Source organism: Quercus suber, unplaced genomic scaffold, assembly GCF_002906115.3.
Source record: "Quercus suber isolate HL8 unplaced genomic scaffold, Cork oak 2.0 scaffold_224, whole genome shotgun sequence".
In the NCBI taxonomy this organism is placed as follows: domain Eukaryota; kingdom Viridiplantae; phylum Streptophyta; class Magnoliopsida; order Fagales; family Fagaceae; genus Quercus; species Quercus suber.
The window spans coordinates 163,651-186,490 of record NW_027069682.1 but is presented as its reverse complement, the minus strand read 5'-3'; the positions used below and the strand labels follow the sequence as shown (position 1 = coordinate 186,490).

At 39.4% G+C, this 22,840-nt stretch overlaps 4 protein-coding genes across 4 annotated transcripts; all 4 read right to left on the bottom strand.

Annotated features, from left to right (window-relative positions):
* Nucleotides 1-8,125: 8,125 nt before the first annotated feature.
* LOC136070302 (uncharacterized) lies at nt 8,126-9,478 on the bottom strand. Its single transcript, XM_065780093.1, has 2 exons — nt 8,796-9,478; nt 8,126-8,672 (listed from the first exon to the last, which is right to left on the bottom strand). Exons 1-2 carry the CDS (start codon nt 9,476-9,478, stop codon nt 8,126-8,128), a joined length of 1,230 nt encoding a protein of 409 aa, XP_065636165.1.
* A 707-nt stretch (nt 9,479-10,185) lies between these two features.
* Nucleotides 10,186-12,071, bottom strand: LOC136070301 (uncharacterized). The gene is made up of 2 exons (XM_065780092.1): nt 10,791-12,071; nt 10,186-10,500 (listed from the first exon to the last, which is right to left on the bottom strand). Exons 1-2 carry the CDS (start codon nt 12,069-12,071, stop codon nt 10,186-10,188), a joined length of 1,596 nt encoding a protein of 531 aa, XP_065636164.1.
* A 4,133-nt stretch (nt 12,072-16,204) lies between these two features.
* LOC111995729 (uncharacterized) lies at nt 16,205-19,420 on the bottom strand. Its single transcript, XM_024027660.2, has 4 exons — nt 19,056-19,420; nt 17,971-18,454; nt 17,437-17,609; nt 16,205-17,338 (listed from the first exon to the last, which is right to left on the bottom strand). The coding sequence occupies exons 1-4, from the start codon at nt 19,116-19,118 to the stop codon at nt 16,499-16,501; spliced, it is 1,560 nt and encodes a 519-aa protein (XP_023883428.1). The 5' UTR covers nt 19,119-19,420; the 3' UTR covers nt 16,205-16,498.
* Nucleotides 19,421-20,009: 589 nt separating this feature from the next.
* On the bottom strand, nt 20,010-21,248 carry LOC136070300 (uncharacterized). Its single transcript, XM_065780091.1, has one exon. The coding sequence runs from the start codon at nt 21,246-21,248 to the stop codon at nt 20,010-20,012; it is 1,239 nt and encodes a 412-aa protein (XP_065636163.1).
* Between the last annotated feature and the right edge of the window lie 1,592 nt (nt 21,249-22,840).

The following is a 22,840-nucleotide window of genomic DNA, read 5'->3' as shown; positions in this document are numbered from 1 at the left end:
ACGGCGCGGACCATCTGGAATCAATGGAATCAAGTCAGACTTAATAAACCCAGCTGTAGCTCGCATCAAATATCCCAGCTCACAAAGGAACGTTTGCAAGAATTCATGGCAGTTAATGCGCTCCCTCACTCAAGTCGGACTGGTCCTCCTACAGTGCAAAAATGGAAACCACCTGAGCATGGTCTGGTGAAAGTTAATTGCGATGGAGCCAGGTTCACGAAGGAAAATAGTGCTGGGGTTGGGGTGGTCATTCGGAATAGTGAAGGCTTGGTTTTAGGCTCACTGTTGAAGCTGGTTCCTCAGGCTTACAGCCCCTTGGAAATTGAGGCGATGGCTATTGCAACCACCTTGGAGTTTGCTTCTGCTCTGGGTTGTCAAAGGGCAATCATTGAGACTGACTCACTTGTGTTGGTGAAGGCTTTGCGGGAAGACACGGAGTTCCTTTCAGCCGTGGGCTTAGTTTTGGATGAGATTAGACGTAAGGTTAATTTTTTTAATGAATTACACTACTCTCATGTAAAGAGAGAGGGTAATATTGTTGCTCATAAATTAGCTCGTCATGCTATTTCTGTTTCGGATGTTGTAGTGTGGATGGAGGATGTTCCACCACTTTTATTTCCAGTTGTATTGGCTGACATAGCCGGTTTTTCTTAATTAGAATGAATTCCGTTCTTCCTCAAAAAAAAAAAAAAAAACTGCTATTTTACCAATTTTCAGGCAGCCACACAGGCATGGCAGGGAGAAATTGGCAGCAAATTCGGCCATTCAAAGTTTTAGTAATCAGGCTTTGGATGAAAATGGAAAAGCAATGTTCATCACAAAATATTAGTAAAACTACTATATTTTAAACTCTACAGTTTTGCCGAAAAAAAAAAATTCAGTAAATTAAGACTTGATTTTTTTTTTTTTTTAACTACAAGGGTAAATTTGTTAATCACCTCTAAATAATAGGGTTCAAAATAATTTTGCCTAAAATATTTTCTAGTACACAAAACTCAACCCAAGGAACCATCAACTTCTGCTAGTCCAAATTCGGCCCAAAACTCATCCAACATCATAAATTAATTTTAAGCCCGTATAAGCCTCGTCCTAGTAGCTTAAAGCCTTAAACAAGAGAAGGTGTTTGGTTTGCTATGATATGTCATTGATGTGATGCACGTTACGATGATATGACATTAAAGATTTTGGTTTTTTTTTTTTTTTAATATTACCATATTTTAAAATTACAAAATATATCACATCATCTTAATCTCATCATATTCCTAAACAATGTAATGCTATATTCTTGTATTGAGATTATATTAATATAAAATTATAATGACGTAATATTACGGCCTAATATAACATCACGGCAAACTAAATACTTCCAAAGAGGGACTTAATATTTGTCCAAATCCAGTTTAACACAATTAAGGTCTGTTTGGATACCGCTTATTTTACTGAAACTGAAAACTTATTACTAAAAATACTGTAGATAAAGGTAAAAGTTAGTTGAAATAGTACAGTAGGCTCATGAATAGTACTAAAAAGTGTAGTGGGGCCCATGAATAGTAAAAAAAAAAAAGCTGAATAGTAAAATAATTTTTGATGAGTTCTAAAGGATCAGTGGGCTGAAAAATCTTCGGATGCTCTTGATCTTGAAGAATGAGTCCTGGAAAACCAAAGAAAATCAGAGAAGACCGGTTGAAGCCGGCCTTTAATTCTCCGATGGTAAAGTTAGTAGATTGAAGGAGAAAGAAGAGCCCTCAAAGACTTCCTTAACTTTTTATCTAGAATTCCAAAAGAGAGGAAAAAGTCTCCTTACCTCTGCGTAGAAGGATCTTTATATAGTGTTAGAAATCAGTTATTTCTCCTAATCGTCGTAGAGTTTGGAGGATTCAGAGAGTAACTTCCTTAACTGTCATAAGAGTCACCTCATCAAGACTTGTGTTGAGATTCAATCAATATGACTCTTGGTTGGAAGTGTGTCAAGTGTAACTCTTGGTGAACCTCACCCGTCCATCATTAAGGAAGGACGAGGTTCATTGCTCACTCGTCCTTCATTGGACGAGCGAATGGAGAATGAAAGAGGACGGTTATGGAAGGACGAGTGTACCAACCATTCGTTCTCCGCTCTGTATATTGTTATGGACGACCATATGGACGAGTAATTGACTTGGTGTTTTTCTTGCACCATCAATTTTAATTTTTCATTTCTATCCAAACGGAGGCATAATGGCCAAATAACTCCACGTCTCCACCCCATAAAAAAAATTAAATAAAAAAAATAAAAAAAGCCTAATGACTCATAGCCCATTCCATATGGCAAGTCAAGTATCCAGGGCCTAAGTGTTAATGAATTCCTTTAGGTTGCATTTGAATACTTAAATTTGGATTTGAATTTGAATTTCCAAGTGATAGATTTGAAATGTCTTTGTAGGGTTAGGATTTGTGGCCCAAGCCCAAAAACAATAAATTTGTAGAGTGTGGATGATAGAGCTAGGTTGACTATGGAGCTTACAACGGTTGATCACAACGTACCAGTATAAACTAGCATGAAAATACACATAAAGATCAAGTAAGCTTAAGTCCAAAGAGACTTCTGATAAATTGAATACAGATTACAATTCCTAGGGTTACAGTCCAACCTCCCTTTTTTTCTCCCCCCCTCCCCCCATTATTAGAAGCCCTTCTTCTTTATATAGCATCCTCCCCCATCATCTCCATCGTCCACTTGTTCTCCATCTAGCTCCCTACTTGAGTGCATGTCATGTCATGTATCTCCCTCAGCCTTTTGTGAATGGCAGTAGCTGAAGTTATACTGTTCAGGGGTCTTCTCCACATAAATGCAGCTAGAAAAGTTGCTGCAGTGCATTTAATACGGTGGTGGCAGCTTTTTCTTTTAGATATTTCTCCATTCCTCTTATTTCCAAGCGTGTCCAAAGCTTATCTAGATCGCTGAGATCACTAGTAAGCTCACTCGAACCCCCCAGATATTTATATGACCCAGAATCTTTTCATCCGAGGATAATGATCTCTTCGGAACACTGATGCTCTCTTCGGACGGAGTTTCTTTATCCCTATGTATCCTTCTTTCATGCGAAGTACCCCTCGACAATTTTAACCTCTTTGGACATACAATAACCTTCACATTGGGCTTTAGGTCCACTACGTATGGTTGGGCTTTTCCCCCTACAATAGCCCCTCAAAATTTTAATTTTTCCTTCGCTTCCGAAGAGAGAAAATAAGATTTTGATTTGCTACAAAATAAAAATCAAAAATGCAAAAATATCTTAATTCACACGTGTAGTGGTATGAATTTGCACACTTCATAATTGCTGCTGCCGTTTCAAGGTTTTCAAAGCACCATTAATTACTCCAGGCGGCGTTTTGTCTTTGCCATCTAACGATGGACTACTGATCCAACGGCGTGATTCTTCCTCGAAATTTGAGCGGGATAACTCCTTCCCCTTCGCTTGTCTCTATATAAAGTCCTAGAGGAGGTTTTTCCTCCCTTACGTTACATATTTTCAAACTTTCCAGCGAGCAGAGGCATTCAAATCGACCGAACTCTACGATCATCAAATCCAAAATCTATAAGCATCTCCACAAGCTCAGATATCATTTTTCGATCCGGTTCGTGTAAGTCTTCATATATTCGTCTTTAATCTTCTCCTTGGACACCCTTTTTGTCCTCTGAGTAGTCGCCCCCTAGTCGCTGCATTTAGAGTTCCTCCTATCTCGTTTGTTTAAGATGGGTAGGTATCAATATCTAGTCGACAGTCCCGCTTAGATGGAGAAGAAGTTTAGGGCCACATACTTCATACCTAAAGATGTGGGTTTGAGATATAGCCCCCCAGAAAAAGTCCTAACAGATCAGAAGGAGGGTGAAGTGATAATCCCCATCATTGCCTTCCTAGAAGGAGGAATGACAATTCCTATGGGCCCTATCACCACAAACTATCTTCGAAACCATAGGCTTAGCCCCGAGCAATGTGCGCCCAACGTCTTTAGGGTTTTAGAGGTCGTCGATGATCTGAACCGCCATCTGGGCTTGGGACTCACCTGGCTAGACGTGGTGCATATGTACGAGTAACACAGTCAGAAAGGAGCAAGATACTATTTGAAATTCCGATCCGACGCTGTTAGGCTTGTCTCCTGCCTTCCCAAGTATAACAAGGGGATGAAAGACAATTATCTGATCGTCTCGGGTGTCTGGCATGACGGTTTTCACTACCCAACCACACCAGGGGAGCCAGGTGGGGGCATCTTAGATTTAGGCTTGCTAACATTAGATTTAGGATTGACCTTTCTTTGCAACTTAGTCTTCTCGGTCTTGCTATTGTCAAGGTTCTGATTAAATTTTGTTGTGGTGTTGACAGATAAAAGAAACGTTTCTCCTCGGCTGAGCCTTACCAACACCGCCGTGCTCAACTACTTGTTGCGATCGGAGATTTTTGTAAGTGAAGACGGGCAACTCTGATCGGTTCCCCTCATTTTCGGTTATACATCTAAACCATCCAATTTACTGCCAGTCGAGAATGCGATAAGACAAGGAGACTATCGCCTCAACCGAATCAACATTGGTCGGAAGGATTTCTTGGCTCCATTTGATCTTTCTTCGGTGCCACATCCAAACCCGCAGGGTGTACCACTGCTCGTCCAGCCGGTTCAGCAAGTCCCCCTTGAACCGGTGGTTGTAGGTGAAAGGGTTGGCTCTTCGACCTCCTTACTAGAGGAACAAATAGATAAATTTAAATTCGAGAGGGAAGCTTTAGGAGGGGTTCAAGTGATACCATCCTCAGACTCTGAGGAGGAGATTGATAGGCAATCCAGTGTCCATCCTCTTATTCTGATAATTGCTCTTCCGAAAGACTCTTCGGAAGAGGAAAATATGCCAGACTTGAAGGCATTAATAAGGAACAGGGGCAAGAAGGCCAAGCTTAAAGGCACTGGGACTTCCCAACCAGTGGTGAGTTTGCCTCCACCGCCACCTCAAGTTCCTGATCTCGGCTTGAAACCCTTGCTGGACCTGAAGAAGAAGAAGCCCCTCGAAACTGAGGAGAGGGAGGTGATGGTGCCACCAAAGACAACCAAGCAACAGAAGGTGGCAAGAGACCACCAGAGCAAAAGGGCCTCATCTACTAAGAGCCGGGATGAGCCTCCTGTTGCTGATGTGCGCCGAGGGCCACGCACATGGTCTCCCAACTTGGAGTTGGACAGTGCTCCTATTTCTTGGGATACTTCCCTCAGAAACTATGATGGGGGAAGAGCAGGGCTAGTAGCTGAAGCTTGGGAGCAACCATTGCTCCTTCCCCGAGACATGGAGTCATACAGGCATTTTAGCCAATATGAACTCTTCATGTCCCTGAAGAGGGACTTGGCCATGGTAAGTGAGTTAATCCAGCTCTTCAATTTGGCATGTTAATTTTTCGCTTGTTTTATGCTAACTCTTTCACTTTATTATGCAGATTACTCAGCAAGTCTTCATGGCCAAAGAGTGGAATAAGAAGGCATATGTCGAAGCCCAAGTAGAGGCCCACTCTCGGTCCGAGGCAGAGAAAACCTTGGGCAGCTTGAAAGATGAGTTTTCTCAAATCTCCGAGCAGCTCAAAAAGGTAACCAACGAAAGGAATAGCCTCAATGCTGGCCTGCAAAATGCTGAGAGCCAAGCCAAAGCCCAACGCAAGTTGCTAAATGAGACTCAGACCAATTTGGTAGCTGAGAAAACACTTGTGAAGGAACTTCGCGCCGAACTCCAAAAGGCTAAAGAGATTGCCAAGCTAGCTCAGAGAAATGCTCAGCTGGCCAAGGAGGTGACCGAGGCTGAAAAGAAAGCAGCATACCAGCTGGGAGTGGAGGTGACCGAAAATGGTCTAACTGAGCAGTTTGCCTCGGTCAGCCGAGACTACTGCGATATAACATGGGGCAAGGCACTGGATGCTGCTGGGGTGCCTGCTGACTCAGAATTAAGGCTGCCTGGGAGCATATATTACGACCCTGACATCCGAGAGCTCCCAGGGTCTGATTTCCCTCCTCCAACAGAACTCCCAGAGGCTTCGGAGCAATCCTTGGTCAGCCAAGTTCCTCCAACCACCCTTGAGGCCTCCAAGGAGTCTGGTCAGCCAGGTGATCAGAGCAAACCAGCTGAGCCACCCAAGGATAAAGGTGAGGGCTTGGAAAAGGAGAAGACCTCTTCAGAGCCCAAGGACCAAGCCCCAAAAGCTGCTGCTACTCGGACAAGCCAGGCTGTCGACCCTGTGGTCCCTCAAGCAAAAACTTCGATACTTAGGTTTTTTTTTTTTTTTTTTAATTATTTTTTTTTACTTGTTCTTGTTTTTCTTTTATGTATGGGATTGTAAACTATCCTCTTTTGATCAACGAAACGGTTTCTCTTTTACTTTTGGTGTCTTTGTTGCATATCATATGACTTACTTTTGCTACAAATAACAGTACTTTGTAATTATGGTAATATAGGTAAATATAATCACCATATCATGCTGATAATGTACATAACTAAAATTGGCGCTGAAAAGAGCAGTTTGTATAAGAACTACTACTAAATAATGAATGCAACGAGTGTTATAAAAGCTTCACAGGTCTTTTCGAACATGCACAAAGAAGGGTTAACATAAGTTAGAGTTAAATTAAATACATTCGAGAATGTCAGGCAAGACTCATTCCAGAGTTAAACTTCAATAACAATAACTACACAGAGGTGTTGACTAATCCACACTATTTGATCCGAGAATTGCAAGCATGTGAAGGAGTGTTAACTAATCCAAATCATCTAGTCTGAGGACTGCAGGCATGATTGGATTTAAGGTTAAAAACTTAGAGAAACGTTAAGGAGTGTTAACTAACCCAAATCATCTGGTACAAAGATTACAGGCATGATTGGATTTAAGTTTAAACACTTATATAACCGTTAAGGAGTGTTAACTAACCCAAATCATCTGGTCCGAGGACTACGGGCATGATTGGATTTAAGTTTAAACACTTATAGAACCGTTAAGAAGTGTTAACTAACCCAAATCATCTGGTCCGAGGACTACAGGCATGATTGAATTTAAGTTTAAACACTTATAGAACCATTAAGGAGTGTTAACTAACCCAAATCATCTAGTCCGAGGACTACAGGCATGATTGGATTTAAGTTTAAACACTTATAGAACCGTTAAGAAGTGTTAACTAATCCAAATCATCTGGTCTGAGGACTACAAGTATGATTGAATTTAAGTTTAAACACTTACAGAACTGTTAAGAATGACGAAATGTCATAGTGATTAAAAAGAAGATTCGATTAATAATAGTACATTTTGAGGTTATTTACATTTCAAGGGCACAGTATTACATGACTATCTAAGTCCTCCAGGAAATATGCCCCAATGCCAGCCCCTGAAGTGATACGATATGACCCTTCCCAATTAGGTCCTAGTTTCCCCTAGGCTGAGTTTTTCGCAGTGCCCATAACTTTCCTGAGTACCAAATCACCAGGTTCTAGAGGCCTTAGCTTTACGTTGGCATCATAGTCTTGCCTGAGCTTTTGTTGGTAATGTGCCAATCGAACTATTGCATTTTCTCTCCTTTCCTCAATCAAGTCCAAACTCCTTCCTAGCAGTTCATTGTTGCTGGTCGGACTGAACGAACTGGTTTTCAGAGTTGGGAACCCAGTTTCCAGAGGGATGACAGCTTCAGCCCCATAAGTCATCGAGAAAGGGGTTTCTCCAGTAGATCTGCGAGGCGTAGTTCTGTAAGCTCAAAGTACGTGTGGCAACTTTTCTACCCACTTGCCCTTCACATCGTCTAATCTCTTCTTCAATCCATTAACTATGACTTTGTTAACTACTTCTGCTTGTCCGTTCCCCTGGGGATAGGCAGGGGTGAAGTATCTGTTCGTGATTCCTAGTTCGTTACAGTAATTTCGAAATGCTTTACTGTCGAACTATAGGCCATTGTCCGAGATGAGAGTATGAGGAACTCCGAAACGAGTAATAATATTCTTCCATACAAATCTCTATGCATCTACGTCTCAAATGTTGGCCAAAGGTTCAACTTCAACCCATTTGGTGAAATAGTCTGTGCCGACCAGAAGGTACTTCCTATGTCCTGCGGTTTTTGGGAATGGACCCACTATATCTAAACCCTATTGAGCAAATGACCACGGACTAGATAGTGGGTTGAGGACTCCACCTGGTTGGTGTATGTTCAGCGCAAATCGTTGACGTTGATCGCACTTTTTAACATATTCATGGGCTTTTTTTTGCATGTTCGGCCGCCAATAACCTTGAGTAATGGCTCGGTGAGCTAAAGATCTACCTCCGGTGTGACTCCCACAAATTTCTTCATGCAATTCCTCTAGTAACAACTCAGCCACTTCAGGATGCATACATAACAGGTACGGTCCTGAATAGGAGCGTTTGTATAATTTCTGGTCTTTGGATAACCAGAATCTGGTCGCCTTCCTCCGAATTTTGTCGGCTTCCCTATTTTCTTCAGGCAGAACATCTTCTTTCAAGAATTTAACTATCGGATCCATCCAACAAAGCCCAGTTCTAATTTGATGAACTTGGATTACATCTCTTCTTGCCTCAGTAGGCCCATGCAAGTCCTCGACGAGGATAATTCTCGGCAAGTTTTGTGCTGAAGAGGTAGCAAGTGTTGCCAGAGAATCAGCATGTGCATTACCGCTTCTGGGTATATGTAGCAAACTAAAAAATTCGAACTGTGATTACAGACATTTAACTCGGCTCAAGTATCCCTGCATCTTTTCATCCTTTGCCTCAAACTCCCCCTGTACTTGACGCACAACTAACCTTGAGTCCGAGAACAACTCCACTGCCTTTCTTCCCATTCTTTGGACCATAGACATTCCCATCAATAGGGCTTCGTACTCCGCCTCATTATTTGTTGCCAAGAAATCCAGCCTTAACGATTTTTCAATGATGATTCTCTCAGGAGATATCAATACTAGCCCCACTCTAGAATCTTTCTGGTTTACTGCGCCGTCCACATACACTTCCCAATGGGAAAGTCCTTGTTGAGAAATCACGCCAACCGATTTTTCATCCATGTCCATCTCTACCGTTACTTCTTCTAAACTAGGTTCCATGAACTCGGCCACCAGATCTGCAAGGATCTGCCCCTTGACTGATGTGCAAGGCATGTATTTGATATCGAAAGCCCTTAAGATAGTGCCCCACTTGGCTATTCTCCCCGTGTAGTCGGCACTTCGAAGTACGGATTTAAGCGGGAGTTGTGTGAGCACGACGACCGTATGTGCTTGAAAGTAATAAGGCAATTTTCGTGTTCCGAGTACTACTGCCAAGATAGCTTTCTCTAGTGGCAAGTACCTAATCTCGGCCTCATGTAGAGATTTATTCACATAGTAAACTGGCATTTGCACACCTTGATCCACTCGTATCAGTACTAGACTTACAGCATAGGGAACCACAGCAATATAGGAAAACAGGACCTCATCCGGTTCAGGGCTAGACATAATCGGTGGCCGAGCCAAGTAGTCTTTGAGTTGTTGAAAGGCCAAAGCACATTCTTCAGTCCATTCAAATCCTTTCCACTTGTTGATTAGTGAGAAAAAAGGTTTACACCTATTGTGGACCGAGAGATGAATCGGTTCAGGGCAGCTGTAATCCCTATCAACTTTTGAACTTCTTTCAAATTTCGAAGAGGCTGTAGATTTTGGATAGCCTTTATCTGATCCGGGTTAACCTCAATTTCCCTGTGCGTTACCATGTACCCCAAGAATTTTCCTGACCCTACACCAAATGAGCATTTGGAAGCGTTCAGACGTAGCTTATGCCTTCTTAGGATGTCAAAAGTGTTGTCAAGGTCCTTCACGTGCTTGGAAACGACTTTACTTTTCACCACCATGTCATCTATGTAGACCTCAATACTTTTGCCTAACTGTGATTCAAACATTTTTGTCATCATTCGTTGGTAAGTAGAGCCTGCATTTTTCAAACCGAATGGCATCACTTTATAATGGTAATTACCAGTAGGGGTAACAAAAGCGGTCTTCTCTTGGTCACCTGGGGCTAACCGTATTTGATGGTAATCTTGGAGAGCATCCAAGAAACTCATCCGAGGATGGCCGACAGTGGCATCTACTAGCTGATTAATTTTCGGCATAGGGAAAGGATCCTTAGGACAAGTCTTATTTAAGTCGGTGAAATCTACACAGACTCGTCATTTCCCGCTCTTCTTCTTCACCACCACAGTATTTGCTAACCACTCGGGGTAAAAAACTTCTTTAATAGCTCCAGCCTGTTTGAGCTTCGTTACTTCTTCTTTGACTGCATCTGCATGTTCTTTAGATGGGCGCCGAGGAGGCTGCTTCTTGGGGACAATCAGAGGGTTGACCCTCAGATGGTGGCAAATGAACTCTGGATCCACTCCTGGGGCTTCGTAAGCATTCCAGGCAAATACATCAAGATTCCTTTTAAGGAACTCAATTAGCTCTTCTTTTTCTGGTTGAGGTATCTGAGATCCGACTTGAAAGAACTTTTCAGGATTGTCCCCAATTAGAACTTTTACTAAATCCTCACACCTAACGCCTTCATCTAGATCTTCGACGGGCAATACCTGACTTTTTAACTGCTATAAGTCTCCCTCGACCCTGGCCGAGGACTTAATTTCGGGCTTGTGCTGGATGGTAGCCACCAAGCATTGTCTGGCTGAGGATTGATCTCCACGGATTTTACAAACTCGCCCTTCGGATGGATATTTAACTTTTGATGTAAAGTAGAGGAAACAACCCCTAGCATATGTAGCCAAGGTCTGGCTACAATTGCCGTATAAGGGGAATACACATCTACGACAATGAAGTCTACTTCCACTACTTCCGAGCCAGTCTGTACAGGCAGCCGTATCTGGCCTTTCGGAGTGACAATTCTTCCCTCGAAACTAACCAAGGGAGAACAGTATGGTGTTAAGTCATCAGGTTTGAGGTTCAGCCCCCTGTAGAGGTCAGGGTACATTATCTCCACCGCGCTACCCTGGTCCACCATTACCCTCACATTATATCCTCCAATTCTGAGGGTGACTACTAAAGCGTCATCATGAGGTTGGATGGTTCCAATCTTATCTTCGTTCGAAAAGCCTAAAACTGGCTGGATAACTGGTCTAGCTCTCCTCGGATCTCGACCAAAGTCCCCTACTGGTAATCGAGCTACTGACATAACCTTGGATGGCCAGGACCCCATTCTTCCTGGTGTTGTGAAGATGACGTTGATAGTTCCTAATGAAGGTTTCGAAGAATCATTCCTCTCGGGCTCAGAATTCATCTGACCTCCTCGGCCACTAGAGTGATGCAAGAGGTGCCTCAATTTACCTTCGTGGACCAGTTGGTTCAAATGATCCCACAGACTTCTGCAATCTTCAGTGGTATGCCCATGGTCTTGATGGTATTGGCAATAAAGATTGTAATTGCGCCTCTCAGGATTCCCCACCATCTTACTCGGCCACTTAAAGAATGGCTCATTCTTGATCTTCTCCAAAACTTGGTTGACTGGCTCCTTGAACACAGTATTGACTGCTTGAGCATTTGCTGATACTGATTGCCCAGCGAAATCTCTCTGTGGCTTGTTGTTATTGTAACGGTCCGACCTGAAATCTTTCCTCTCCTGGGGGATAACCTTGTCCTTACCCTTCCCTTGTTGCTGATCTTCTTCAACCCTTTTATATTTTTCAATATGGTCCATGAGCTGTCGCATGTTAGTAACAAGTTTACCAGACAAGGACATCCTTAAACCGTGGTTAGTAGGGAGGCCGAGCTTGAACGTGTCGAGGGTCATTGCATCAAAGTTGCCCTCCATATCATTAAACATCTCCCAATACCTATCCGAGTACGCCTTTAGGGTCTCACCCTCATGCATGCTCAAGGATAGCAGAGAAGACAAGGACCTGGCCACTCTTCGGCAGGTGACAAAACGTGAACCAATAGCTTGAGTGAGCTCTTCGTAGGAATTGATGGAATCTGCTTTCAGGCTGTCGAACCACCTCATTGCAACCGGTCCAAAACTGGAGGGGAAGACCTTACACATCAGAGTTTCATCTTTAGAGTAGACAGCCATCCTTTAATTAAAGTGGCTCACATGCTCCACAGGGTCCGTTTTACCATTATAAATAGTAAAGATTGGCTGGTTAAAACGCCGAGGAAGTCTCGCTCCTTCGATCCTGTGCGTGAAGGGTGACCTAGATATTTGATTCAAAGCTTTGCTCATAGCATCGTTTCCTACCCCTCTTCGTATGGGCTATGTATGGTTTGGCTTTTTCTCCCACAGTCTTAATTCCAAATTTATAAATATTGAAGTATGTATTATGGATTTCTATAATTCTATGGGTTTAAATTTATTTCAAATTCAAGAATTTTAAAGGTTTAAAACCCTTGGTCAATTTGTCAAATCCAATTCTTGACCATTTTTAAACAATCCAAACAAGTTATTTGGATTTTAATCACTCAAATCCAAATCTATGTGCTCAAATATTGATATTCAAACACGCCATTAGTTAATTTGACAATCGAAGTGACTTTAGTCTACCAAAGAAAAATATAAATTGATATTTTTAAAAAAATTTAATTTGACAATTGAAGTGAGTTTTAATGGTCGGCGTTAGGTTGAACTAGATTTATGAGTTGGGACTGAAAGCCTATAATTTTTTGTAATTCAGAAGTTTGATGAGGTAGTTACGTCTAAGATTTCAATTTATTTTTTTTTCTTGGACTATGAATATGAAGCATCTTTGTCTAAGAAGACTAAGATTTAACTGTACGGTACCGCTGTAAGTCTAAATTATTTCTAAATAAAAAAAAAATTAAAAAAATAAAACTCTACGTCTAATTAAATTCTTTCAATGGATCTTCCTCCTATCGCTCTAAGTGAGAAGAAGTGATCCAAGTGGAAAAGCCCAACGGAGTTGTAATCAGAGCCCATCAGGCATTGTAATCGGCTTCTTGGTTTTCTGATTTGGGGATGTAAGGCCCATTTTATAAACTCGAATGAAAAGGAACGAACCCAAGAGGATACTACATACTAGTAGGAGATTCATAATTAAGAAGCTCACTTCATAAAAAAGAAGCACAATGCCATGGGAACGACTCTCTGACCTGTTAACAAATTTGTGCAAATGTTCATTTTCTTTGTTCGTGGGCAACTACTTCTCAAGCCCAATACCCATAAACGTCTATACAGGACTTTTAACTTTTAATAAGTTTAGCCCAAACGAATGATTTTACTAAAATATTGTTTATGTTTAAATATAAATTTTTACAAAGTTTGGGTCCAAATCCGTTCGAAACCATGTTTGGGGCAATCGGATCATAAGATAAAATGTTGTGAATTCGGGATAATTTACTGAGTGTAAAAGATAGTTACCCAATTCATATATATAATAATAGGTGAAATTAAGAAAAATTTAAATTAAAATTTCAATTTAAAGTTTCAATTTTGCGCTGTTTGTTTTAAATTATTTATTCTTAAATAGTTTTATTTCTTAATTTTAGAATAAAATGTAGGACCACATTATAAATATTCACCCAAGTAAGTTATTAAGTACAAAAACCAAAAAATTTAGAATAAATGAATCGAAAAAAAAAATTTTTCTTTACAATAATTAAAATATATATATATATATGGACAATTTACATTTTATACTAATAATATCCTTACAAAATTTTTTAAAGAGTTAACAAAATATAAAAATAACTCTCAATAGTATTAAATTATATATCTAGGAATTATATTATGCATCTTATTGTATATTTTTAAGTGTTACCATGCATATGCATGAGGTTACAAGTTAGTTTGAAATAACCAATCTCCTAAACTTGAGAAATGAAATAGACATTTTTTGTTAATTTTCTGATTAATTCTCATTAATGTATTTAGTATGAGTTTGGCATGAATGAAATTTGCCAACTTATTTTACCATTTAGCTTCTTTTTAGTACTATTCATGAGTCATATTGTACTTTTTGGTACTATTTATAAGTTTCACTGTACTATTTCACTTAACTTTAACCTTTATTTATAGTACTTTCAGCAAAAAAAATTTAGTTTTAGCAAAATAAGTGAATCTTAAACAGATCCTTAACCACACATAAATAGCCAAGGATGAGATTACCTCATCAACAAATCTTAAAATATTGGAACTAATTCTATCCTAAAACAAATGATTTTTTTTTTTTTTTTAATAGCAACAAACACACACACACACACACACACACACACACCAAGGAGAGAGAAAGAGATTCAAATACAAAGGCATATTACAAACTCTACTCAAAAGTCATGGTAACTTTTACGAGAGGGTGGAGCAAATTATATTATACACAACACATTCTTTTAAGCCTTATTCTATCACTAAACTAAATACAAATAATTTATTCAGCATCGAAGTCATAACAGACACTGTCTCATAAAACATCTTTCTCACAACATGTAGGACACACATATTGTGAGATGGATGTCTTATAAAATAATTTTTTTAAATATTATGTAGTTTTTTTTCCTCTTTCTTTACTTAAACCAATTTTTTTTCCCAAATTACATTGGCACCATTTATTGTCCATTCTATTAGAAAACATTTCTTTAATCAAGCTTAGATCTTTTGGAGTTATCATTCTATTATCCCATCCTCAGTTTACCTAGAATTTAAATTAACCAAAAAAAAAAACAATATTAAAATGTTTAGCTTCCTAACAACGGAGTTGAAATTAGAAACAATGAAGATAGAGAATATTTCCAAGTAATCAATAGTAGTTAAGGGTGAGATAATATAACTAGAGCAAAACTTAGGTACAGTACTTAGATGTTGTTCCTTAGGCTCTCTTTTTAATATTCTGCCATGTGGATTTTTTCTCATGGGAAGAAAGTGTATTTTTTAGTTAAGTGACCACATAACTGAATCTTAATAGGGGAACCTAAGGAACAGTATCTAAGGTACTACACCTAATTTTGTCCATATAACTAATCCTTACTCAATTTCTGCAATGAATTAGCTAATATTAATATGCTTCAAGATAAAGAAAAGTAAAAACAGGTCACATATCTCATAGATTCTAACATTGCCAAAAACTTTATAGTTTAGTGGCATTATATGATCTCCTTTCTAAAGAGAATCAAGATTTAATTCCTCTCTACCCCACTTATTACAACAATTGTATTATAATTAAATGTTGTCAATTTCAATCCATTCCAATAAAAAACGGCCGAATAACTTTGTTTTGATTAGTTAAACAGTAAATTTACCTAATCTACTATGCCTGAGGTTATTGCTTAAGGCCTTGGAGAAGAGGTGGTATCTTGTGTAAAAGTTGTATACAACGTCCCTCTCATACGAACAGAGTTTCTCTTCAAATTAATATGAAGAGATACCTTATTTAGTTAAAACTAAAAACTTTTTGTTAAAAGTACTATAAAAAAAACTAAAAAACTAATTAAATAGTATAATGAGACTCTTAAATAATACCAAAAAATGCAATAAGATCTATGAATAGTACCAAATATAAGGTAAAAACTCTAATAAGCTTTAACTTTCATCACTTCCCAAACGCACTCTAATTATGAATTTTGAGAATCTAATCGTTAAATTACATGTTCTTATTATATTCTTTATACTTGCAAAATTTAAAAAAAAATCAAAAATCAATTACTATGTCATCATGAAATGTTACAATTTCAAGTTTTTGTGATCTAAAATTGTGTATAAAAAATAAGTTTTTTGATCGAATAGTAAATAAATATCTGATTTAGACGAAATTTGATGTGCATGTTAAGAATATAAAGAGCATGAAATTCAATCATTAGATTTTCAAAATTTTCAAACTAGTTTAAAAAGAAACTTTGCTCCTCTCATATAGGGGTTGATTAAAGAAACTTTGTCCCTCTCATACAGGGGTTGATTAGATCACGCGCTTATGAGATGTGCACTCATATGAGAGAGGTGCTGTGTGCAACTACTACACGATAAAAATAAATCGCCTGAAGAGAAGTAGATATCTCATGAGCCTGCTCCGTACCATCTCCCAGGAGAATAGGATTAAGTGCCACTTGTTGACTGATGCGATGGAATTAGGTGAAGTTCAAATGATTATGTGCTTCATCTGCCCGTATGCACTCCTTATAGGTGAAGCAATGCGTTTTAATTTTAATCTTTTACTTCTCTAAGTGTTTCACCGAAATTCTTGTTAATTGTGTTATTTTAAGATTTTCATAAAAAAGAGAATGAAAGACAAAAAGGAGTTCGAGCAACAAAATTGAATATTACCATATCCAGTTTGATATCTAATTCTATTAAGTTCGGCATGGCTAAATCATCATGCTCCCTTACAAAATTTTGGGCAAACCTTTCTGTAAAAAGAAAGCAGTTGACCCAATGGACCAGAGATTTATAAACCAAAATCTATTGTCAATCTAGAAAACAACGCAAAAGGGTGGAAACTATCACCAGTTTTCATGTGGAGGGAGGCCTTTAGGGCTATTCTCGACTGCACAATCCATTTAGCATGTACCCTCATCTGGTTTTTGAGCAATTTCTTCGGCTGAGCTGGTATCATCTTCCATTTCTTCCTCATTTTCGTCCTTAGTTGATCCTACCACAGCATCTTCAAGCTCTTCAGAAGCATCCTCTTCATTTGCAAAACTCCACCCAGAAATGATCTTTCCTTCTTGTCTATCATGGAAGTCTATAGCTAATGAGTGTCTTCCACAGGCTTCAGAGCTTATTTTAGAAGCACCCTTGTTGGTCATCTCCTTAGCTTGCTGAGACAGATTCAAATTGCCAATTTTCACGTCCTGGACTTTCCCATCAATAATTTTCATTTCTGAAGAGGAATTAAGGCCATATCCACCTATTTGGACTCCAGCAAATTCCTGATGAACTTGATTGTGGAACGCAGGCATCATTAGATTGTTTATTTTGATATCCATGTCGTCAATTGTGTGAGTTGTCACAATATTTGAGATATTTTCATTGTTTTCTTGCTCCATGGCAGTTGAGTGAGATGCTTTATCTTTGTCTTCCACCTTATAAAGGATAACTTTCTCAAAAATATGTGATTTACTCTCAGGTTGAGTTGTACACGGTGGAGAAATTCTAGCTCTAGTTCTGGGATGAGACTTGCCAAGAGAAGGTAATGCATTGACTGATCGTTTCTTTGGTTTCCCTCTCTTTGATGGTTGCCCAGCTGAACAAGTACCAATAACTTGGGCAATGGGCTCTCCCACATTTGGTTTCAAAGACGAGACTTCTATTTCAAGTCTTATTAACCGATTCTTGTAGTCAGCTATTTCTGCTTGCAAGCGATTAATTACATTCCATAGCTGAACATTCTCTGCTGACTGCAACCTCACACCAGAAAATCCAGCTTATTTATGCATAATGAGAAAATTTATGAAACAATACTAACATTATATGAATTGAAGAAAAGAGCTCATACTTGAGCATCCCAAAGTTTCTGATGCTTTTGAGGAAGTTTTGCCTCTGGTTTGATGATTCCTCTTTGAAAAGATTGTGGTAAAGAATTGTAGCCATATGCTTCTGGGACATTGTAAGTGCAAGGAGATTGTGATTGTTGTGCCTGACCCCAAAAATGTGAGGGATCCCAAGTACCTGTAAAACAGGAAAATCTGTACTGTCACATGACTCAAATTACATTTATATAGCAGTGAAAGAATTCTATTGCTATTTTCTTTTTTGTAAGTCCTTGACAATTATTTACTAATATTGAAATTCCAAAGTTTTAAAGCTGGAGAAATTCAACAAGAAGAACATGTATTCTGTATATTGCAAATGATTCCTGAATTGTTCACCATCTTCATAAGATCAATAATTCAAGGTCCATTTATACTTGCAATTTACAAAATAAAATTATAGTGTACACAAATCAGGTATCGGATTCAAGATGTTAATATACCCAACAAAATGCATTACAACATATAGCACAGAAAAATTACTAAAATTACACACTTACCTGGAAAAGCGGGATACATGTACCCTACAGGGTAACAGAAATTAGAAACTTGTGGTTGGTTACTTGATGAAGTTCCTCCTCCTATAGCACCAGGTGCTTGCCAGCCAAAATCAGTTGTACCAAGGGGAGAGAACAGCTGAAAAGTAGTGGGCGCATTCGCTGCGAAAAATGGGTAAACGGGTTGCTGGAGCATGCAAAATGGTGCTGTTGGTTGAACGAACTGTGGTGGCTGTCCATACTGGGCCAGTTTGCTAGCAGGATTTTGTTGAGGATGTGGTAATTGCTGCCATTGGCTCTGCATGATAGGTGAGGGTGATTGAGTTGGATCCACAGCATGTTGATCTGAGCATGGCCAATGTAGAACAGCTGGTAGATGCTGGTCATGCTGCTGGTTTAGGGAAGGTGCATTGTCATGCGAGGAGCTACCACTTTTGCTAATCTTTGTTGAGAGTGCAACATTGGGTTGACTTTGGTCTTCCTTGGTCTGTTCATGATCAGAATCATTCATAAGAATTTATTCTAACTCATAATTCCTGTTTAATGAGTATCTCCACAAATGTATCCAAAAGCATTAATATCTTTCTTACATTTTCATAGTACAAAATGTAAGAAAGATATTAATGCACTTCTTAAGAATGGAATACCATATAAACACACACAAAAGAAGAAGAAGAATGTAATTACCAAACACACACACACACAAAGAACAGGAACAAGAAAAGTAAAAAAAGCTCCTCCACATAGATGATTTATTTGTCTATAAAATAATCATTCTTATATATGTGATAACAAATAAATACCATGCCGTGTACCATTATCAATTAATTGGGATGAAATAACCCTTGAGAGGCAACATTCCTATGGATTTTGTTAGGCAAATAATATTGCTGAATACCAAAATGCACCATGTGAAATAAAACAAAAGGACATTGAAACCCACTACGGTGAATGAAACATTCAGTTTTAAAATGGAAAACATTTGATAGATAATAGCAGAGAAGAGAGGGTTTAGTATAGTCTGGGGTTAAATAACAAAATAAAGACAAACCCTTTTCAGGAAAGGAAAAAAGAAAAGTGTTTCTTACCAAGGGCTCATTTGTCTCAGGTTCCTGACCCCTTAAGGAAGCAAGTGTTCGACCCTTCTTCATATCACAAAGATAGTTGACAAATGCTCAAAAACTTTTCCTCTATTTTTGGTGAGAAAGAGTAAAGTCAGTGCCTTAGAATTTAGACACTCAATTTTTAGATGAAAGAGATGGAAAAAAAAGGCTTATGTCTTCTCTCAAACCCAGAGAATGTGACGCAATTTTTTACAGCTTTTCCAGTTACTTGTTACTATTGTTTTAGTTGCAGGCCTGTCCTCATGTTTGTTTCAACCAATTACAAATATTTAAAGCGCACACAGTGAAAGAGACTGATAGAGAATAGACTGAAAGGCTGCAAAGAAGTGCGCCGTCGATTGCTATTGTGCAGGAGTGACGCTGTAATCTGGGAATTCACATAAGGTGCAGTACCTAGAGAATTGCACATATTAAAAAAAAGTAAAAAAGTTAAAATTAAAAAGCAAAAAATGTTAAAAAAATTGTGAAAGAAATTGAGGTATTGCACCTATTGCACCTGATGCTGATCCGTAATTTGGCATTGGTTAAAAACATGAGTTTTATTATTTAATTTATTTTTGATATTATTTATGAATTTTATTATATTTTTTGATATTATTTATGGGTCTTATTATACTATTTCAACTACCTTTAAATTTTATCTATATTTTTTTCCATAAAAAATTTACAATTTTAATTAAATAAGCTTGACGGGACTGACGAATTCATTTACCGAAGATGACGTCTATGATACGGACGAAGATATCCCTGGACGAGCAAATTAATACCCACGTCATTGACGAAGGCAGAAAAACCATTCAATGCAGCACAATTACACCCAGAACGGTTACGAGGCCAATTATATGAACCGTTGAAGCACATTAAAGCCACATTACACAGCACCAAACGTTACCAAGAAGAGCATTAAAACCTCCATAACTACCCTAAATGGCTAGAAGCTATGAAAGCATATATAAAACTAACACATTGCTCAGTACAAGGAACATATCTAACCAAGGGAGAACAGTATGGTGTTAAGTCATCAGGTTTGAGGTTCAGCCCCCTGTAGAGGTCAGGGTACATTATCTCCACCGCGCTACCCTGGTCCACCATTACCCTCACATTATATCCTCCAATTCTGAGGGTGACTACTAAAGCGTCATCATGAGGTTGGATGGTTCCAATCTTATCTTCGTTCGAAAAGCCTAAAACTGGCTGGATAACTGGTCTAGCTCTCCTCGGATCTCGACCAAAGTCCCCTACTGGTAATCGAGCTACTGACATAACCTTGGATGGCCAGGACCCCATTCTTCCTGGTGTTGTGAAGATGACGTTGATAGTTCCTAATGAAGGTTTCGAAGAATCATTCCTCTCGGGCTCAGAATTCATCTGACCTCCTCGGCCACTAGAGTGATGCAAGAGGTGCCTCAATTTACCTTCGTGGACCAGTTGGTTCAAATGATCCCACAGACTTCTGCAATCTTCAGTGGTATGCCCATGGTCTTGATGGTATTGGCAATAAAGATTGTAATTGCGCCTCTCAGGATTCCCCACCATCTTACTCGACCACTTAAAGAATGGCTCATTCTTGATCTTCTCCAAAACTTGGTTGACTGGCTCCTTGAACACAGTATTGACTGCTTGAGCATTTGCTGATACTGATTGCCCAGCGAAATCTCTCTGTGGCTTGTTGTTATTGTAACGGTCCGACCTGAAATCTTTCCTCTCCTGGGGGATAACCTTGTCCTTACCCTTCCCTTGTTGCTGATCTTCTTCAACCCTTTTATATTTTTCAATATGGTCCATGAGCTGTCGCATGTTAGTAACAAGTTTACCAGATAAGGACATCCTTAAACCGTGGTTAGTAGGGAGGCCGAGCTTGAACGTGTCGAGGGTCATTGCATCAAAGTTGCCCTCCATATCATTAAACATCTCCCAATACCTATCCGAGTACGCCTTTAGGGTCTCACCCTCATGCATGCTCAAGGATAGCAGAGAAGACAAGGACCTGGCCACTCTTCGGCAGGTGACAAAACGTGAACCAATAGCTTGAGTGAGCTCTTCGTAGGAATTGATGGAATCTGCTTTCAGGCTGTCGAACCACCTCATTGCAACCGGTCCAAAACTGGAGGGGAAGACCTTACACATCAGAGTTTCATCTTTAGAGTAGACAGCCATCCTTTAATTAAAGTGGCTCACATGCTCCACAGGGTCCGTTTTACCATTATAAATAGTAAAGATTGGCTGGTTAAAACGCCGAGGAAATCTCGCTCCTTCGATCCTGTGCGTGAAGGGTGACCTAGATATTTGATTCAAAGCTTTGCTCATAGCATCGTTTCCTACCCCTCCACGTGATGGGCTCTGAGGTTGCCTTTTACGACGGTGCTCCTCTTCGTATGAAAAGGATTCATTGATTGGTGTTTGAGATCTCTGCTCATAAGTGACATCTTGCTTGTCACCCCAATCCTCATCAGAATGCGAAGAAATGCGTTTTCTTTTTGCATGGCGCAACTCCTTCCTTAACCTCTCAATTTCCAGTTGCATGTTGTTCTTCTCTACATGAGACATGTGACTTCCTCCATGCGGTTGACTTCGCTCAGGGTGCGTAGTATGCATGCTGCCTTCACGATCCTGTCTCTGCTCCAAATTAAGAAAAGGGTCTATGTGTTGGGACGCCCCAGATTCTGCTGGTTGTTGCCCTGGTTCAGCCATTATCAACTGTTGCTGCCACTTCTACTCAAGCTCTTCCCACAGACGGCGCCAATTGTAGGGTTAGGATTTGTGGCCCAAGCCCAAAAACAATAAATTTGTAGAGTGTGGATGATAGAGTTAGGTTGACTGTGGAGCTTACAACGGTTGATCACAACGTCCCAGTATAAACCAGCATCAAAATACACGTAAAGATCAAGTAAGCTCAAGTCCGAAGAGACTTCTGATAAATTGAATACAGGTTACAATTTCTAGGGTTACAGTCCAACCTCCCTTTTTTTCTCCCCCACATTATTAGGAACCCTTCTTCTTTATATAGCATCCTCCCCCATCATCCCCATTGTCCACTTGTTCTCCATCTAGCTCCCTACTTGAGTGCATGTCATGTCATGTATCTCCTTCAGCCTTTTGTGAGTAGCGATAGCTGAAGTTATATTGTTCAAGGGTCTTCTCCACATAAATGAGGCCAGAAAAGTTGCTGCAGTGCATTTAATACGGTGGTGGCAGCTTTTCCTTTTAGATATTTCTCCATTCCTCTCATCTTCAGGCGTGTCCAAAACTTATCTAGACTGCTGAGGTCACTAGTAAGCTCACTCGAACCCCCCAGATATTTATATGACCTAGAATCTTTTCATCCGAGGATAATGATTTATTCGGAACACTGATCCTCTCTTCGGACGGAGTTTCTTCGTCCCCATGTATCCTTCTTTCAAGCGAAGTACCCCTCGACAATTTTAGCCTCTTCGGACATACAATAACCTTCACATTGGGTTTTAGGCCCACTATGTATGGTTTGGCTTTTTCTCCCACAGTCTTAATTCCAAATTTATAAATATTGAAGTATGTATTATGGATTTCTATAATTCTATGGGTTTAAATTTATTTCAAATTCAAGAATTTTAAAGGTTTAAAACCCTTGGTCAATTTGTCAAATCCAATTCTTGACCATTTTTAAACAATCCAAACAAGTTATTTGGATTTTAATCACTCAAATCCAAATCTATGTGCTCAAATATTGATATTCAAACACGCCATTAGTTAATTTGACAATCGAAGTGACT

Excerpts from the sequence above, each read along its gene's own strand:
- LOC136070302 (XM_065780093.1), bottom strand. The coding sequence starts at position 9,478 with ATGTCTAGCCCTGAACCGGATGAGGTCCTGTTTTCCTATATTGCTGTG. Across the intron at positions 8,673-8,795 it reads GAGTTGTTCTCGGACTCAAG|AAGCGGTAATGCACATGCTG; the intron begins GTTAGTTGTGCG and ends ACATATACCCAG.
- LOC136070301 (XM_065780092.1), bottom strand. The coding sequence starts at position 12,071 with ATGGCTGTCTACTCTAAAGATGAAACTCTGATGTGTAAGGTCTTCCCC. Across the intron at positions 10,501-10,790 it reads ATGTGTATTCCCCTTATACG|TTCTTTCAAGTCGGATCTCA; the intron begins GCAATTGTAGCC and ends AATCCTGAAAAG.
- LOC111995729 (XM_024027660.2), bottom strand. The coding sequence starts at position 19,118 with ATGAAGAAGGGTCGAACACTTGCTTCCTTAAGGGGTCAGGAACCTGAG. Across the intron at positions 17,610-17,970 it reads CATGTATCCCGCTTTTCCAG|GTACTTGGGATCCCTCACAT; the intron begins GTAAGTGTGTAA and ends CCTGTTTTACAG. Across the intron at positions 17,339-17,436 it reads AGAAACTTTGGGATGCTCAA|TCAGCAGAGAATGTTCAGCT; the intron begins GTATGAGCTCTT and ends GTGAGGTTGCAG.
- LOC136070300 (XM_065780091.1), bottom strand. The coding sequence starts at position 21,248 with ATGGCTGTCTACTCTAAAGATGAAACTCTGATGTGTAAGGTCTTCCCC.